This window comes from Amborella trichopoda, chromosome 4 (genome assembly GCF_054954075.1).
Source record: "Amborella trichopoda isolate Santa Cruz 75 chromosome 4, AtrichopodaSantaCruz75HAP2 v2.0, whole genome shotgun sequence".
Lineage (NCBI taxonomy): Eukaryota > Viridiplantae > Streptophyta > Magnoliopsida > Amborellales > Amborellaceae > Amborella > Amborella trichopoda.
The window spans coordinates 56,069,801-56,089,135 of NC_142339.1; the positions used below are offsets into that span (position 1 = coordinate 56,069,801).

At 35.9% G+C, this 19,335-nt stretch overlaps 1 protein-coding gene across 5 annotated transcripts; it reads right to left on the reverse strand.

Moving 5' to 3' along the window:
• Positions 1–2,630: 2,630 nt before the first annotated feature.
• Positions 2,631–12,617, reverse strand: ATH13 (ABC2 homolog 13). Of its 5 annotated transcripts, none has more exons than XM_006827017.4 (20): positions 12,085–12,617; positions 11,373–11,508; positions 10,455–10,621; positions 9,458–9,578; positions 9,209–9,309; positions 8,256–8,354; positions 7,284–7,394; positions 7,123–7,202; positions 6,907–6,976; positions 5,282–5,355; positions 5,097–5,166; positions 4,867–4,955; positions 4,633–4,757; positions 4,461–4,541; positions 4,308–4,368; positions 4,027–4,081; positions 3,833–3,931; positions 3,598–3,687; positions 3,147–3,206; positions 2,631–3,032 (listed from the first exon to the last, which is right to left on the reverse strand). In XM_006827017.4, exons 1-20 carry the CDS (start codon positions 12,538–12,540, stop codon positions 2,916–2,918), a joined length of 2,262 nt encoding a protein of 753 aa, XP_006827080.1. In that variant the 5' UTR covers positions 12,541–12,617; the 3' UTR covers positions 2,631–2,915. The 5 variants fall into 5 exon arrangements, 3 of the variants coding, with proteins under 3 accessions (XP_006827080.1, XP_088721996.1, XP_088721997.1); XM_088865870.1 differs by having other exon boundaries at positions 11,373–11,526; XM_088865871.1 differs by lacking the exons at positions 11,373–11,508; positions 12,085–12,617 and having other exon boundaries at positions 10,447–10,589.
• Between the last annotated feature and the right edge of the window lie 6,718 nt (positions 12,618–19,335).

Consider the following 19,335-nt stretch of genomic DNA (forward strand, 5'->3'; position numbering starts at 1 on the left):
TGTAAGATACACTATTTTTGGGACACAAAAGAATTTTTTCTTTTATATTCATAAATCTCGATGTCGAGATGATCAATTAGAGATTTTTCAACATTAAAACAACATTTTCTTATGATTTTTTAGGTGCATCTCTAATTTTACATTTTAAGGTAAGGTTGCACCCTTAAACAATCCAATTAAGGCGCACCTCCAAATTTGATTGTAGCATATAATTTTGGTATAAAAAATTATTAGGAATATCAAAAAATCTATTTTTATACCTAATTATAAAATTTAAAGAGTAAAAAATGCTTAAAATCAAGTAGATCTATAAACTTATGAAAATTTTTAAAATGGACGGTCTAAATAATGTGTTGCAAAATGCACTATTTTTGAGACTCAAAGCCTCTTTTTTTTTATATCCACACGTCTCAATGTCGAGATGATCAATTAGAGGGTTTTTCAACATTGAAACAACAATCTCTAATGGGTTTTTTGAGAAGCACCTGTAATTCGACATTTTAAGGTTGCAACCTTATACAAAACTTTTCCCTTCCAACTTTAGCTCAAGGAAGAGGGCTCATCTCACCTTTGTGTACCGCACAGAATTTCAGATTCATATATGAGCGTCTACATGGTGGACCAGTGGGTCTTCATTTGAGCGTTGGGTTGGGTCGATCTATGGACCTGACGGTTGACCCCGGGAGACGGGTCTGGACTCAGACAATGGATGCAGTAGGCCGGAAAATGACCCGAACTCTGGCTGGGTCAGGATCCGAGTCCCAACTTGGATTCTATCAGGTCGAGGCGAGTCCATGTTAGGGTCAATCCGATCAAACCCAAACGAATTATATATGGGTGCGGTTTGTGTAGAGTCGAGGCTCTAAACAAAGTAAAGCACATATTCAAATAGTGTTGAGAAATGTGGTTTCAATACTAAAAAACTTTGTGATAATTTTAAATATATTTTTATATTTAATTATTAAATTTAAATCTTTAAAAATAGTGTAAATCGAGTAGATCTATGAAAAGTTGAAAATCTTGAAAATTGACGGTCCAAAAATGTACTATAAGATGCACTATTTTCAAAACTTGAAATCCTTTTTTTCTTATGCTCATGCATATTGATGTGTGCGTTTTTATTGAATCACATTTTCTTTTCTCCTTAAAATTGCCTAGATTTTGACATTCATCAAATGAATGGACGGTCAATATTAAGTCTTGGGATTGGTTTTAATTGGACCTTTTCTTTTATCTCCTCATTTTTTAAAGGAAAAAGTTTATGTAAAATTACAACCTTAAACTGTAGAAATAAAGTACACCTCAAAAATCCATCAGGCTGTTTTGATTTTGGAGAATCCTCTATGATAATCTCGACATCGAGATGTATAGAAATAAGGGAAAAAAAAAGATTTCGGGTCCCAAAAATAGTATTCTAGCAACACATTATCTAAGACCATCAATTTTTAAGAATTTCATGTATTTATAGATCTAGTGATTTGAGTCATTTTTGGACTTTCGAATTTTATCATTAGAGATAAAAATAGATTCCCAAGTTATCCTAAAAATTTTAGACACTAAAAATCACATTTTATGATAAAATTTAGAGATGCATCTTATTTTGATCGTTTAAATTGATAAAAATAGATTCCTAAGTTATCCTAAAAATTTTAGACACTAAAAATCACATTTTATGATAAAATTTAGAGATGCATCTTATTTTGATCGTTTAAAGTTGCAACCTTACGCGAATCACGCCCATTTTTTAAATTCGTTTCTTATTAGAGTCTAGTAAAGATGATTCATAAATTTTGGAGCCTCGCTGCAATCCTGGTAGGAGTTTGACTTATGTGTCAAATGAACAATTTGGATCACAGATCCACCAATTCGTTTCCCTTCGGGCAAAATTAGTAAAATTAAAGGTGATAGGCAATATTTTGTCTTTATGCAATGTTTTAAGACCCACCCTACAAATTTGTATCGGATAGTTGGATTAGCAATCCGTATTGATCAGCAATATCGATCCGAACTGATGGTCCATAATAATATTAAAAAAATTAAAATTAAAATAGGGAGTTAAGAGGCGTGATGTAAGTGCATAACTACCAAAATATTAAATAAACTTAAAAAAGAAAAATATAAAAAAGGGCTTTTAATGGGGGGACACGGTTAGGACCAATAACTTCCCAATACCAGTCCAGTTCCAGCTGAGTCCTAGAGCTTATCAGGATTATCTGATTCGGAATGCTGGGTTTTAAGTTTTATATACAATTGAGTTCCATTTTATAAGAAGGCTCTTGTACACTCATACAGAGGTTAAAAAAAAAAAAAGAAGAAGGGTAAGTACTCGTACAGCGGTAGATATGTATAAACATGTATTTACGAAATCTAGACTGATCAGGCTTTGGGCCTAAACAGCTGTTGCATATGCATAAACAAAGCTCTTTCAACCTATTGATAAAAGCTAGGCTTCACTGCTCTCACAAGTTTGCGTGAAACAACTCAGAATTCCAGACCCAATAGTCTCTTTCGATTTATTATTAATGGCCATAGATATAGGGACTTATTGCCTCCATGAGGGTATGATATTTAATAGAGCAAAATGGCATACTAAGATTTATATAGCCAACTCCAATTAGTTGAAAAAAAACTTTGACAACGATGACGATAACATTCCGTACCAAATTAATAGGTTCATTATTCCCAAAGAGAGAGAGAAAGTCGCAATTACATGCAAGACAACAAAGCCAAAATACATATGTACATATGTAGATCCCATTTCCAAATTTTCTTGGGATCATCCAGCAAGTGCAACACAACCAATGAAAGGCCCTGAGCTACTCAAAGCCTCTATACATAAATAATGACAAAATTTGATTCATTAAGAAAGAAACATAAAATTAGAATGCAAATAAAAGGCCCCAACTCAATAAAGACTAGGCAGTGCCTGTGATCAGCTTTTCTTGTTGATCCAACCTTTTGACCTTGAGAATTCCAATTAGAACTTGGGCACCAAAGACAGCGCAAAACGTATACGCAACCATTGCAGGAAACTAAACAAAGAAAAAAGAAACCCATTAATTTATCAGTGGTGCCGTATATTTAACCAATTCTGTGCTCAAGAGACAACCAATATAGGGTGTTGAAATGAAGGCTTAAGGACTTACTCTGATGGAATTTAAGTACAGCATCGTTGCAAGGTTTATTAAGCTTCCTGCAGCTACAGCCTGCATATGCACCAACATATTGATGAGTACTGTGTCACAAAAAACTTGGAAATCCATTTAATGTGTAAATATTTGTGAAATTCTCAACCAAAAACAAAAAAACCCAAATCGAACCAAATCGGATGTTTAGAATACCTCCATGCAAATCACAAGACACGACCTTAAAATTTGTAAATGTCTAGGATACTAAATCCCTGAAAAGTTGGTGTTTCAATTGAATTGTTTAGTGCAAGAAAAACTATTTATACCAGCGTAACTTGTTCTTAATTTTGTGACCATCTAGGAAGCCCAAAACTCTGAGAACAGAATAATGGTTCAGGAAAAAGAAGGGCAATCTATATCACTCAATACTTTTCAACAGATGGAACACGTTATTGCACCAAGAACTCACATTTCCGATGGTCTTTTGAACTGTTGCAACTCTTTTGAATGCCCTTTCAGACTCCAGTGTTCGCACTCTTAGCTTCAAATCTCCTTTCTCCTGCAAATACCATTCTAATTAAACCGATTCATACTGATACCAGAGTTTCATAAGGTGAAATACACTCTTACCTTAAATTGAATATTACTCTATCGACAATATTATTAAAGACCATGAACCATACAAGATAGTCTACATTTCATACCAAACGTTGAATGATTTCAGCAAGCTTTTCAACTCTGTCAGCTTGTCTAAATAGGTTGTAGAAAGCACGGGATTGCCGATCCCATCTCTTCCGTATATCCTGGAAGGAAGTCATTTTTAAGAAACTAAATGCCTGGAATACATGAAAAGCCTGTTCAAAAGAGCAGAATGATTGATCTAAGAAAGAAGAAATACCTTCAGAATAACTTCAATACCGGCCTCCCGGAACCTTAACAATTCTAGTGCATATCTGCAATACAAATTAAGATATAAAACCAGATTCTTTAGACAACTGAGTCGAAAGAAAAATCAACAAGGCTGTTATTTGGTGACATCTGTGGGCATACTCTCTCTCTCTCTCTCTCTCTCTCTCACACACACACACACACACTCACACTCACACTCACACTCACACTCACACTCACACTCACAAATACAGGATGCCTAAATTTAAAATGATAAGAATAGAAGCTCACGGTTTTGCAATCTCTGTGATGTCGAATCGAGGATCAAGACCTTTCCCAATGCCATCTAGTACTGTACATAAACAATTTGGGATATTATAAACCATATTCAAGTCATATTTGGTAATTATCATGTGACCAGATGCATTCTTCAAAAGTGAATACCTGAAAATGCTCGAACAACAAATGTGAAAGTAGCAGGAAAACGGAAAGGCTGATCAGCAGCAATGGCCAATAGATCTTCACCTGTAAACAAAACCCAAAATACAAAACCTAAGAATTTGGACACATCTGCCTACAAACTACAATGATGAATGAACATGGGTTAATTATTTACCAATAGCAGCTAGTCTTTCCTTCTTCTTTTGCAATCTGTCCTCATTGGATAGAGGCTTCTTGAATCCAAGTTCAGTTGTCGCCATCTCCTTCTCCTTCTTCTGAGCCGCAAGGCGCTCTTCAAAACTGTTGATGATTGTAAATGAGTTAGTTAAGCATCACTGGATTGGTATAACTATTTTTTATTTTATTTTTTGCCAACTATTATTATCATCAGTTTGCTAATGCAAAGCACCTCTTGAGAAAGAACTGTGCTGTCCTTCGCACAGCTGTCATATCACCAGTAGGCACTAGCACGCCCATCTGAATCATAGCCTGAAGTACCTGAAAGAAATTAAAGAAAAAAAAAAGAAGCAATATGACTTTCCAGATTTCACTACTTACGAAAAGCATTATTCAATATGATATTATTTTATCCCATGAAATCTAATATTCAAGTGAAAATTAAGGAACAAAGGAGATAACCTTGTCTGGGTCCTTTTCGTAAACACCATAAAAGGTTTCAAGGAGACCACCTCTAATATTTGGACTAATGCTGCATACATATAAATTATGATGTTCACAGTATGTAAATGAAAAATATTGATCAAAATCGGAAATCTCCATGTACTTATGTACTGTAAAATGCAAAACCTGACACTAGACATTACCTTCCCATCATCCCAAAATCATAAAATATGAGCCTTCCACCATTCACATCATCTGCTGCAATATTTCCAGGGTGCTGTGGAGAGAAAAAACAATCGATACGGCAAAACAAAATTCGAACCAATTGGAGGCAAACCATGATAGTAAGAATTTTATTACATCATACACAAGTTTACTATGTGCTCATATCAATCATAAATTTACAAGTTTCTTCTCATCCTATAAGTTTATTCCAACTACCTTAGCATATAAGGCCAGCATATAATGATTAATACAACAAGAGATAATAAAAAAGGATGTTTAAATCTGGGCTGGCGGGGAGAGGGAAACTCTGCTAAATTAGTCACGATAAACTCAGGCAATGACAGAAATATCATAACTATCAAGACTGAACCAGACCACCAGCCAATTCATTTGCCGATCTGATCCAAAGGAAAAACTAGGTTTTGTCGGAAAATGGTTAAAGCCAATGTTTGACTAGTTTTAACTAGTCACACGAACCAATTTTGATTGGTTAAACAAAGTGTGGTACTTTTTTTTAATGTCTATTTTTTTTTTGAAACTAAAATTCTTTAAAATATGGTATTATTTTTAAACTACTATTACTATTTTCTAACCGAGGGTATGGTCCCTTATAAAGAGTAATGGTGGAATAGGATTCACATAGCTGATTCCAAATTGTTGGGATAAAACTCAAACAATGATAATGACGATTGCTATTTTTCTCTTTGTTCTTATTAAATCCAGTCCAACCGGTTCATTTGGTAATTGGACTGGTTTTGACAGGATCAGACTTCCACCAATTCGATCCTGATAACGATAGGAAATATGGATAGTGAGGCTGCCTTGAAGTGGGAAAGATAAAAACAGAACACTTAAAAGCATGCGTGGTAGAAGTTGACAGTATATTATCAAAAATCTATTTTGGTGAGAACTCCCCACTTCCAGATTAGACTTGTGCTCGTAACTTCTCAAAATAGTATATTCTACTATCCAAAGCCCAAAAGCACTGTGAACCTAACCTCCTCTTAAACTCCCGCTCTATCCAATCAAATTGTTGCATGCGTGCAAAGGACTGTTAGGTTCTCTTGGAAAAAGCCTCCCTCCAAGGGCTGAACCATCAGTTCCATTGTTTCAAGATCAGCTCTGCTACATAAAGCTTCTAGTAACCTTTACTAGACAGCCACAAAGCTTACCCCTGAGGAATCATCAGAATCCAAGGGGGCATCATCTTCTATTTGATTCAGAAAAAAACACCATGCCAAGCATTTTTCTCCCATGATCATTGACTATTTACAAGGCCTCATCTAAGTTGGCTTCAATGGCATTTTCTTTTTGTATTGGTAAGTTTGCATAAACTAAAGCCCTGATAATTCAATTATTTTGAATCCTAATCCATCATCATGAGATTCGGTTTCATGTATGTGCAACTTAAAGTCTTTATTGGCACCGAAACACAATAGAAAAAACCTTTCAACCACAGCACAATAGTTTGGCCAGTCACGAAAAGAAAGTTTGCAAGCTTGAGAAACTTTTCATGTGCAATCATCCTCACTTAACTGAATATAATATTAAGGACCTTAACTAACCACTGTAAGAGGAAATCAATTATTGAAATGGAACTTACAGGGTCGGCATGGAAAAATCCATGAGATAAAATCTGTTCCAAGTAAGATTCAACAGCATATCGACCCAACCTGCAAGGACAGAAATGCAAAGAACAAACATCAAAATTCCCACATTTAAAGAACAACTAAAACTTCCCCATTGTTGGAGAAAACCAAATAACAAAAGAATTTATTTTTACATGCCTGCTCCAACAAATGATGTAGCAGTTCCTTACCTTTTCCTGTCAACACCCAACTGATCTAAAGCAGCAATCCTATTTATTTTGATCCCTGGGACATACTCCATGGTCAGGACCTACAAGAGCATGCTACATCAAATAAAATGACAAAGATATTTTGAATAGACCACAATGAATAAAACCTGAAAGAAGTGCACCTGTGGCGTTGTATAGTCCCAGAATACTTTCGGAACTTTCACATAATCCATATTTTTGAAGTTTTCTGCAAACAATTCTGCATTAGCAGCTTCCTTGGAGTAATCGATCTCCTGTAACCAGATTTCGAAATCATCAGCTTCAAAAATTCACTAAAACAATTTGCTAAGCTACTCCAGTTTGGCTCTAATTGAACATATTATTACAAAAATATGAAATTTAACCAAGAAAAAAGGAAGAAAGAACAATTCAAACTCATAATTAAACCAAGAGAAAAAACACCGAAGACCACTTGAGCACTATCTCAACTGTAAATTTCTATTCTTTTGGGAAATCAGTGCCTCCAACACAATGTGCCTTCCATAAAGGATCAGCTGCATCTGAACAGCCAACCTCCAAGCAAGACATTTGACATAAGTCCAGTATCTATAACTCTAATCTCCCTTTTCGTTATTCCTTGACAATGAGAAGTTCTTAGTGTTACTATTCATTCCACTTTCCTGAAAAGGAATGGGCTTCAAGAGAAATGTCATTTTCCTAAAGAGGAGGTCCATTTATTAACCTTTTTTTTTTAATCTTCTTGGATTCAAGTTGCAAATACTTTCACTGTAAATCATGATTGACAAAGACACAAACTCCTAATGGACAAACCTTTGACTATGTATGTCTGAGTGAGCTCCAACTCAAGAAGGAGCTTCATAAATCGCATGAGATGTTCACTAGTTAAAATCCCTTCAATAATTCTAAAATACAAAGTAATAAGTATTATTACCAAATATTCTAAAAAAAAAAGTATTATCACCAAAAAGGTCTTCACAATTTTTCTTGTCCTTCAAAATACAGTATTTACACTTGTGTGAAATTCTACCTTCGTAATCATTGAGCTTTTAAAAGTAATTCAAGTCATTAACCATATACAATTGACAGCAGAACAGATCATGACTGGAAACAAATTATTTATGAGTCACAAAAACCTGATATAAAACACTTGCACATTCATCATAAATAGCAACCCAATCCCTCTTTGCACCATCAGATTTCGGGTCAACTTTCTGCAAATATTCGGCAATCACCTGCGTTGACCAAACAATCTCTTTAATAATTAATACGTGTTGGTTCGTACACCGACAATCAAATACGTATAGAAACATAATGACACTTCCATGTGAAAACAGGCTCGACAAAGAAGCTCTCATCAAAGAAAAACTTTGCCAACATATAAGATCTTATTTACAAATATAAAAATATTTTTAAGGTGTTGCTTAAACATACTTCATCTTTGATAGGGTAATACAGGCCTATTTCTAGAATATCCTGTTTTGTGGTTTTCTAAGGTTTGTATGTTCCAAGAAAAACATTATGACAATAAGTGCCACCAACTATTCAATAAGATGCTACAAGCATGTAATAATCGGAGTATTCAATAACTCAGATTTTACATAGCCTCTTGTTCAAGTGTAGCATGCTACAGAGCTCAAGATATGAGAATCATCCAGGCATAAGCAACGTCGCCTTAGTTTGGCAGTGCATATTTTTATATAGGTTCACATGTTGCTTAATTCTGACTCTTAGCTCTCTGTTCCTCTAATGAAATGGTTTGATGATCAGATGGAACAAAGAGTATGTTCTTCTCGAACAATGGAACCATCCATCAAGCTTACCTTTTTTTTCTTAAGTTTTGCTATACCTGACCTTAATACCACAAGAGACTAGAACGAATGTCAGCAGGTTATGGCAAATAAAGACCAAATGGTTAACAATCACATAAACAAATGTGCAAAGCCATCAAACAAGCGCTAAAAGAAATAGGAATACAGGAAGTTCTAAAACACCAGGAGAGGAAAACATCTAGATCCATTCTTCAACAAATGAACAGAGAAAGTCAGAGAACATCCATTGATATTTCTGGACATAGTGAACTACAGACCCTTAGGTTTTTCAGATCAATATCGAAAAGATCCTTAAGCCCTGGTCTCTGTACTTTGATGACAACTTCCTGGCCCTTCAATCTTGCACGATGTACTTGGCCTAGGAGGTAAGAGATCCAATGTTACATTTCAGGAATATTATCAAAAAAGCTTATGCAACCATTAAAACTGCAGAGTATCGTACACCATTATAGCAACATAATGGAAATTGTTTTACAAAAATTAAGAGGAATAAGAACTCAAATTACCAAGACTTGCAGCAGCCATTGGCTCAAAATCAAATCGATCAAAAATACTCTCGGGGGGAGCCCCAAGTTCTTCTTCGATTATAGCCACTGCAGTTTCTGAAGGAAAAGGAGGTACTTGATCCTGCAAATAAGTGGGAAAGCAAATATAAATCCCATTATACAGCTCAGACTAACATAAATTACAATTGCTTCAATGACATGCAAAGCTGCAGAAAAGAACTACAATATCCACTACCTAGAGCTGAAGGGTAATGATATATAAGATGGAAACATGAAATCATATATAAGATGGAAATAAGGAATAAAGTAAGCAGTACTATATATTAACATTCTGCAACATCTTGCATTAAATTTCACTGATAAATAAAACCAAGAATAAGTTGAAACCTTGTTATACTTCAGAAATTATAATTGTTCTTCATAGAGTAAACCCGAGTATACTCTGAAAATATATCAACAAAAGTAGCATAATAATAGGGATCTTTTTTTCTGTTTTTCCATTTTGAAGTAACCCCATATATCAGCATGAATACTGTCAAAATAAAAGCAAGTACTTGTGTTCTTGAAAGTTGAAACTATAAGAGAAAAGTTCGTTCTTTGTCCATTTAACAATGAGTACAGTCCAAGTCATTATTGTTGTTCATGAACAATATTTGACATATTAAAACAAGTAATACAGAGGAAGTAATCATTGTTATGGAGCCGACAAATTTGAAAACCCCAGTCTTATGCGCCGAGATTACGGCTTCGAAGACTTTAAAAATAACTTCATAGGTTTCTAAAATGGATCAACGAAACATCACAAAACACTCAGTCATAAACTTCATGAGCTCCTTCTGTCATATCCTTAAACATATTAGCATCATGGTCACAAGTTCACATTAATCATCTGACAATCATCCCAATCAAGCAAATGATCACATAACGAGCAAACCTATAAGAATGATTATCAAACCAAGTTTCCATGAAATATATTTTAAAGCACGTACATTCTGACCTGAAGTTCTGACAGTTGGTCAACATATTCTTGTGCAAGAATATCAACCCTTGTGGAGAACTGCTGTCCAATTTTTATGAATGTAGGGCCCAATCTCAATATACTTTCCTTCAACCACTTGGCAAGAGCTTTCCGCTTCACGACTTTCTTTTCCTCAGTCATCCCTCCTGCATGACTCAAATATTCAGAAAAATGAGAAATATGAGAAAACTTAAAAAAAAAAAAATGTACTTTACATATTATCTTTTAGACATACGTTATGGTGATTGAGATAGCACTTCTAGGAACAAATGCATACTTCAATGCATAAATGTCATCTAATGACTGCAAATGCATACATTAATGTATAAATGTCATCTAATGACTGCAATTGGTAGATATTAGAAACGAATATTTTACTTCATGGTGTTTCCAGAAGGACAAAAAACAAAATAGTGAAAAAGTTCAAAAGAGAAAGTGAAGATTACAAGAAAGAGCTCAACTATCGATTAGCCCATTTCTCTACCCAACAAAGTACTAAGGGGATAATTGATGAGATAGATGCTGTCATGTCAGTCAAGAAAAACAAGGCCTTTCACAAAATCAAAATATGCAACTAATCAGGACAGATATCAGAATATGTCATTTTACAATGTCCAACAATGATATCTCCTAGGAAAGGGGCTGGGGTAGTGGTGGTAGCATCCCTACACCTAACATTGTGGTTTCCATTCCTACCACTAACACCTTCAAAAATCTAACCCCGAATCTACTTAAAAAAACGGGTAGGGACCTGTCTTCTCCACTGAATTACCCAAAAAAACAAAAAAAACAATTATATCCCCCAAAATCTTAAAGGTCTCCCTATGCTTAAGACCATTCACAGAAGTTTTATTTACAGTTGTGTTTCTTGTGAGCATTTAAGAAGCAAGTAATGACCTTTATAAGAGAACTTCTGATTATTTAGCCAAACCCTGAAAAGGAATGTAATGACGAATCCCCATATCTCCAAAGTCCTCTGTATCGTCGAATATGTTTTAAATCTATTCCAACGACCACCAGGAGCAACGGATACCTGCAAATTCAATCGACTCTTGAATAATCACTGCATTAGTTATAAGGAGTAGCAAAAAACAAAGTGATTTCATTATTTTATTACTTGATTGATACATTATATGAGAACAAATGCCTGCTTGCAGAATTTTACTACAAAATTTCTCTGCTATTATAGGAAAAGCAAGTGATTTTCGTCATGTTACTACTTGGTACCTAAATTGTAGCAGAGAAAACAAGTGCCTTCATCGTTTTACCACTTCATTTCTAAATTATATCAGAGAACACAAGTGATTTCATTTGCTCTCTAAATTGCGTGAGTCATGAGTAAAACAAGTGATTTAGGGCTTGGTTTACAAATCAAATGATCAGACCAATATTCATGCATATAACAAGGAGAAGAAAAGGGAATTTGCACCTGAAGCATATTTTTCACACTGGTTGTTGCATTATAACTAAGTGATACCATTAATTAACTACTTGATTTCTACAATACGAGAGAAAAACAAGTGCTCTACTACTTTTAGCTACACATTATATAATCGAAGCAGCCATAAATTCATGAATATAACTATGAGAAAAGAAAAGAAATTCGAACCTCAAGTCCGTCTTTCCCACCACGCTTGAACCAAGCCTCTTCTTGCCCTATCTCCTCTATAGTCTTCTTCTTCCCTTCGCTTCCACTCTGCTCATAAATGCTGCCATTTAAGCCCCCATTTCCATTCACATACTTCACCAAGCTCCCGTTACTCCCTCCATTAGGGCTCGAACTCACTGTCCCATTCTCTGGATTTATTGTAGAGCTCGACAATGATCCATTCGAGCCATATGCACTTCCATTCCCATTCAATTCATAAGAATCAACCAAAGTATCCCTCTTTTCTTCTTCTGCAATTGTATTTGACTCCCTCTGAATTGCCCGGAATTTCAGCTGGAAAGCGCGTTTGAATCTCTGAGCATGGGCTTTGGAGGGATCAAATTTGAAACTCCGGCGACTTTTTGGCCGGAGAAAGGGAAATTCAGGCAATGGCGACGAAGTCAAGGAAGCCGCCATCACTAGTTCTCCAGAGCTTTCACTGTTTAGGGCTTTTTAGAAGCAGAGAAGTGCTGTCATGGCGGCCCTCAGTGATTGGAGAGAGAGAGAGAGAGAGAGTGGGTGTAGAGGCTGAGAATTGCGGCCGTAGTCTGCCGTGTTTTTGAGTGAACCAGATTGTGGAGGTGGATGAGGCAGTGCCACGTGTCAAAGCGTGATTAGATATTCCTTCGTGTTTCTCTGTTGCCTAGCACTTTTTTTCTCTCCTTATTTGTCTCTCTCTTGCGTAGAAAACATGCTCTCTCTCTCTCTCTCTCTAAAGGATTGCAACCTTAAACAATCCAATTAAGGCGTAACTCCAAATTTTATTCGTAGCATGTAATTTTGGTATAAAATTTTTTTAAAATCTATTTTTATATCTAAGTATAATATTTTAAACTTTAAAAATGATTAAAATCAAGTAGATCTACGAACATATAGAAATTTTGAAAATAGACGGTATAGATAATATGTTGTAAGATATACTACATTTTAGATTCAATTTTTTTTTTTTTTTATATTCATACATCTCGATGTCAAGATGATCAATTTGAAGGTTTTTCAACATTAAAAACAACAATTTCCAATGGATTTTTTAGATGCATCTTTGATTTCACATTTTAAGGTTCCTCTCTAAATTGGTAAGGTGTAGAATTACATGAAGGAAGAGGTTTACATAGAGCCGAGGCTCTAAACAATCAAATTAGAGCCCACTTAAAAAATTTCACTAGAAGATGTTATTTTGATGTCCAAATTAATCATCTCAACATCAAGAAGCATAGACTGGAGAAAAAAATGGATTTCAAATTTTGAAAATAGTCCATCTTATAACGTATTTTTGGACGGTCAATTTTCAAGATTTTCAAATTTCATAAATCTACTCAATCTACATTGTTTTTTAAGCTTTAAATTTTATAATTAAAAATAAAAATATATGTTAAAGCCATCACAAAAATTTTCTATATTAAAACCACATTTCTCGACACTTATTTTAAGGTGAGCTTTACTTCGATTGACCGCACCTATGAACGCAGGGCCACTAAGGCTTTTAAAAGTTGAAACTCACATGTCTCTTAGCTGTTCCAAGTTGTAGCTCACATAACACACACACTCTCTCTCTCTGAACTCACAAAACTCTCTGTCTCTCTCTCTCTTCAAAATGATCGATGCCTAAGGACCATGAAAGCTCTAGCTCTTCCAATTCGAAGTCACGGACCTCCTCTCTCTCATATTATCTAGCGAGAGTTCATACCATAACCTCTTGAGGAGTATATAGCAGCGCTCTAAGGAGTATCGTCATATTAACAGTTTTTGTCTAATGGATACTACAAATTGTCTTGCACATTATTGTCGATAGGGTACGGTTTCTATAAGGTTGCAACCTTAAATAATCCAATTAAGAAAAAAATTCATAGAATTATCTCAAAATCTATTTTCATATCTAATTATAAAATTTTAAAATTCAAAAATAGTTAAATTCAAATAGATCTATAAACATATAAAAATCTTGAAAATGGACAGTCTAGATAATGTGTTGCAAGATGCACTATTTATGAGACTCAAAATCTATATCTTTTTTCATATTCATACATTTCAATGTCAAGATGATCAATTAGAGGGTTTTTAAACATTAAAACAATATTTTCCGAAGGATTTTGAGGTCCATCTGTAATTCTATATTTTAAGATTGCAGCCTTATATAAACGCTTTCCTTATCAAAACAAGACCGCCGGTGGTGGCAGTCCAACCTGTTAAATTGTGGACCGGTGACTTATCAAGTCTAGTCTAAAGTAAAAATTAGTTTTGGCAAAAAAAAAGTCAAAATCCATGCTTGATCAATTTCAGTTAGTTCGATTGACCCTTTTCAACCAGTTGGACCATCCAAACAGAGTGGGAAACTTTTTCCTACTATTTTACATGCATTCATATTTTTTTGAATATTTTTAAAATCCTGCCAAATATGTTCGACAAGTGATAGGTCAATTTTTACTATACTGGACTCCTCACCGATTCAGTGGCTAGTCCGATTCAGGGGCTAATCCAATCATGATAACATTTGTGTCGCGATGAATGTAATCTTAAGGTTTAGCATACTCATTATGATAAATAGAGAGTGAGGGATCCAATAACAAAAAAATAATAAAAAATGCAAAGTAGGGATCTTGCACTTTGAAAATATATATTGTGTTAAAAGTAAAAACAAAAACCAATAGGAAGAATTGAATTTGAAGTTATAACCAACATCAAAGTCTCTATAAGAAAGAAACATTAGAACTAGAATAGAGTTGACTATAATGCATACAAGTTTCAACTTTTTAAAAGGTGCATCTTAAAAGGCAAACTTTCTAACATATCTTTGTAATTTTAGAAAGTAATTTTTGTTTCGAGTTGGATCTCTTGATAGTCGAGGTCGTGCCCTCTATTATTGCGGGGGTGAAATCTGACATTGTTATGACTGGTGCTAAAGCTCTACCGGGAGCTCTCCAAGGCAGCGGCGTAAATTTTTGGGTAATCGCTCAAATTTTCAAACGGTTTCTTTGAGACGGTTCTTTTCGGCACCGGGATCACCCATTGGGCACCTCTTAGAACATGAAGAGGTGTCCAGTGGATGATCACGATGCGCAAGAGAAGCATCTCTAAGAAACCTTCTGGAAATCCATCTTTTGAGTTAAGAGGGGGACAAGGTGGGAAGTGTTATATAGAGTTGGCAATGGATCAGGTGGATCGCCCCAGCCATAAAAGACTAGTCCTGGGCCAAGGATAGGCAACCACAATGCAAGGGAAGGGCTGGGTTGGCCAGGCAACCACGTCTGGAGGCTGGGCCAAGGGCAGCTGGGCAAAAACAAAATTAGAGGTGGCCCCACCTAACCCAATCCTCAAAAAGTAGGCTTTATGTGGCCAAGGGCCGGACCTGGGTCGGCCCTCAGGGCAATAGGGTTGGGTTAGGGCCTAGGCAGGCCTGTCTCAGGCCCAGGCCGTTGCAAACCCTACCCTTAGCCTTGTAAAAATGTAAAAACTTTTTCCAACTCTCTCATACCTTAATACAAATTAGTGTTGGTCAATTTACAATTAACAAGGGGATTCTAATAATAATTATCTAAAAAAACATTAACAACAATAATTTTTTTTTATTAACAAATAATTTGACCATATCTTGGTATTATCTCATTCTATCTGTACCTGTTGACTGTAGAATGAGCATTATGGTACATATGAATTTGAGATGAAGAACACAGAGAGCGCTGCTTGGATTGGATTATAAAACCACTCATTTAGGTTAGGGAGGCATTTCCTTATAATTGGGCCAGCACTATTCATCTAATGTGAGGAAAGGTCAAATAAAGCCCATTTGAAGAATTAATTATAATTTGATTCAAAGTTTCTTGGCCTACAAACCTTTCCTCTTTACATTGAGTAAGGGAACGAAGAGACTATGAATAAGTGGTCCTTTTTATCTCTTCCTTGATGCTTTTGTTGGTTCTTTTACCTCGAAATGACGTCATCTTTGTTGATTTTATTTAGGAAACATTACATAGATTGGAAAATGTGGAATTATGATAGGGTACTTATTTTCCCTATCTTTTTACATTTTTATTTTTTTTCCTTCTTTTAGCTTTTGCTTTTTTTTATTTTTACTTTTTGTGTCCTCACAATTTCCCAAAAGTCGGACCTCCATTACTTTGGGGGGAAACGGGCCGGGGGGGGGAATGTTGTAACACATAGTGCAATTTGATGTTGATGATATCAAACTGCTCCATACCAAGTTCTACCACGGGAGACAATAACAATCTATCACAAATAGGGTAGTTTGATGTTGATGATATCAAACAGCTCCATACTTTAAAAAAAATAGTTTGATTTCTTACTACCCTAGTGTCGGGTGTATTTTTAGCCATAATACAAGACTAAGTACATTTAGAAAATTTACATATAAGACCCAGGGTGCAATATATAAAATAAGTAATGGATGGACATCACATCTATATATCTTGGCAGACGAGTAGGTCACTATACGAACCCAATGGATATGATTCTTGAAAAATATTTTTGAGGTATGCTCCTAGTATGATAGTGGAGTATAATGCGCCTAAGTCATATTAAGACCCTTATATGCCTTAAGAGTCATGGTCGTCGGCCAACTCACATTCATTAGTTAACGACCAAGGACAACAATTGATATCAAGTCATCTCAATTCGAGACAAGCTTTGGGACATATACTCTCGTGGCCACATTATATATTTCCATACAATATTGGAAGAAGTTAGATGTGGTATGATATACTTTCAAACCCGTTCTTGGTCAAATATATATAACTTGGCTAACGACCATTCATCCGGCTATTTCAATTTGAGACAAGCTCTGAGTCATATATCCCCGATGCCACTATATGCCTCTCCACATAATAATAGAAGAGTTTACATACAGTTCAGTATGTATTAGAATTAGTCGTCTGCCAAAGAAATAGTATTTGACAGCTGGATCAAAAGGAAACATCACCATATGATATCACATTGAGGTGTGTCTTTGCATATATATTCAATGAGGCCTATACATCTAGTCCAAGAATCATATTGGAAGAAGTTAGATATGGTATGATATACTTTCAAACCCGTTCTTGGTCAAATATGTACATCTTGGCTAACGACCATTCATAAAAGACTATCCGGCTATTTCAATTTGAGATAAGCTCTGAGTCATATATCCCCAATGCCACTATATGCCTCTCCATATAATAATAGAAGAGTTTACATACAGTTCAGTATGTATTCGAATCAGTCGTCTGCCAAAGAAATAGTATTTGACAGCTGGATCAAAAGGAAACATCACCATATGATAGCACATTGAGGTGTGTCTTTGTATATATATTCAATGAGGCCTATACATCTAGTCCAAGAATCATACAAGTTGGACATCATTTGACTCATCATCCATAATTCGTCAGCGGCGACCATAATATTCCTTGACTAACGACCCCCCCCCCCCCCCCCCCCCCCCCCCCCTCCCTCAAGCATGATATTTTGGGGTTTAATTAGAAACTATTAGGAAATCATATTTGAGGCATAATATTCATGTTCCTGAAATTCTAGGTCATTTGGAGAAGGCTTAACCCTTCATCTATATGCATCAACAACCAGATCCTTATCATGGCCAGCAAGCCAGATAACCGAGATAACCCCCGATCTATAAGGAGTTTTCATATGGGACTTGGAATATTAAATTCCTGGTGCAATGTCATATTAGTCATATAAGTGTGGCATCCAATCAAACTCTCATGAAAAAGTGACAAGCTCCACAACAATAGCCATAAAAACTATACAAAAGCTTAGCCGCCACTGTATGATTTATCCCAAGATAGAGATAATCTTAAACCTAAATTTGTAGAGAAGTGTGTCATAGTCCCCTCTACAAAATTATCATACTCCTGGGATCTATAATTCCTTGTAATGAGAGTGATTGAGCTCGCAATCCTCAAATCTGCAGCAGAAATGATGCTTTTTATTCTTTTTATTTCGTGGGAATGGCAAATGGAGGGTGATCATTTTTTTTTTAATACATCTTCATTCTTAATCATATTTCTTTCTTCTCTTTAACACTTGTTCTCATCTCGGAACTCTCTCTCATTCCCCACTCTCTCTCTCTCTCTAGCTGCCCCCAAACACAAAATAATACACTTTCTCTAGCTATAGGTCCAACCATCATTAGGATTTAAGCATTTCTTGCTTTACTTCATTTCTTCCTTACAAATACATACAACACAATAGAAAAGAATTGCGACCCTGAACTGCCCAAACTATAGAAAAAGAGAGATCAAAATAAGACAGAAAGAGAAATGAGAGACAATGTTCATCCTTCCCTATAGTATCACCCGTGCTAAAAAGAGAGGGAAAGTTAAAGAGAAATGAGAGACTTCTTATCTATCACTATTCGTATTGTCAAACAAAAGAGAGATGAGGTGCAATCCATTATTGAGTGCCAAATAAATTAGGCCCCTCGGACCGATGCCATGTTGATGATTCCTTCTATGCTGTTCAACTTTGTATTTTCAACATTTGTTTCATTTGGGTTGATCCTTCTGAATTTATACAAGAAACATCTTGGTTAGCTGCCTCATTACCTTGCACAATAGCCTCACCACCTTAAGTAGCGGTTACCCCACGGTGAGGGCCCACGACTACAGGGAGAGGGAAGCATTCTCAGAGCCTCACCACCCTACACAGCAACCTCACCACCTTGCACAGTAGCTGCCCCATGGCGAAAGACCTCATGGCGAGGTGGAGGGTGAGCATTCAAAATGTCAATAGCCACTGTGTTGATAGTATCCATCATGGTTTGTCACCATTCTACCCTCTATGCTAATACCAATTTTTCATTGATGGTCCGTCAACCTAGTATTCATTTCGTTATGGCCATTGTTTGGAATACAGATGATCGGTACTCATCTAGCGACGGATTCCAGTATAGAATATCAACTGTGTCCAAGGTATGGAGTTACAGAGCCCAATCGGTGGCGACACTTCGATGTTGAATGAGTTTTAAGAAACCCTGATGCATAAGAGCTCGGTCGGATTCACCAACCACCTAAATAACTAATAAACGGATGGCCACTTTCTTAGAGGGCATGCGCCAAAGCTTGAATGTCATGGACAACTATAGTTGATTTTACACTGACATACAATGTTCACCCCTGAGCCATGACATCTAATGTGCGCCCCTATAGCCATGACGTGAATATCATGGATATCCATAGCTGATTTTACACTGACATACAATGTGCG

Coding starts and splice junctions, on each gene's coding strand:
- ATH13 (XM_088865870.1), bottom strand. CDS start 12,540: ATGGCGGCTTCCTTGACTTCGTCGCCATTGCCTGAATTTCCCTTTCTC. Junction 7,203..7,283: donor GGGACTATACAACGCCACAG/GTGCACTTCTTT, acceptor ATGCTCTTGTAG/GTCCTGACCATGGAGTATGT. Junction 4,542..4,632: donor GGAAAGACTAGCTGCTATTG/GTAAATAATTAA, acceptor TTTTGTTTACAG/GTGAAGATCTATTGGCCATT.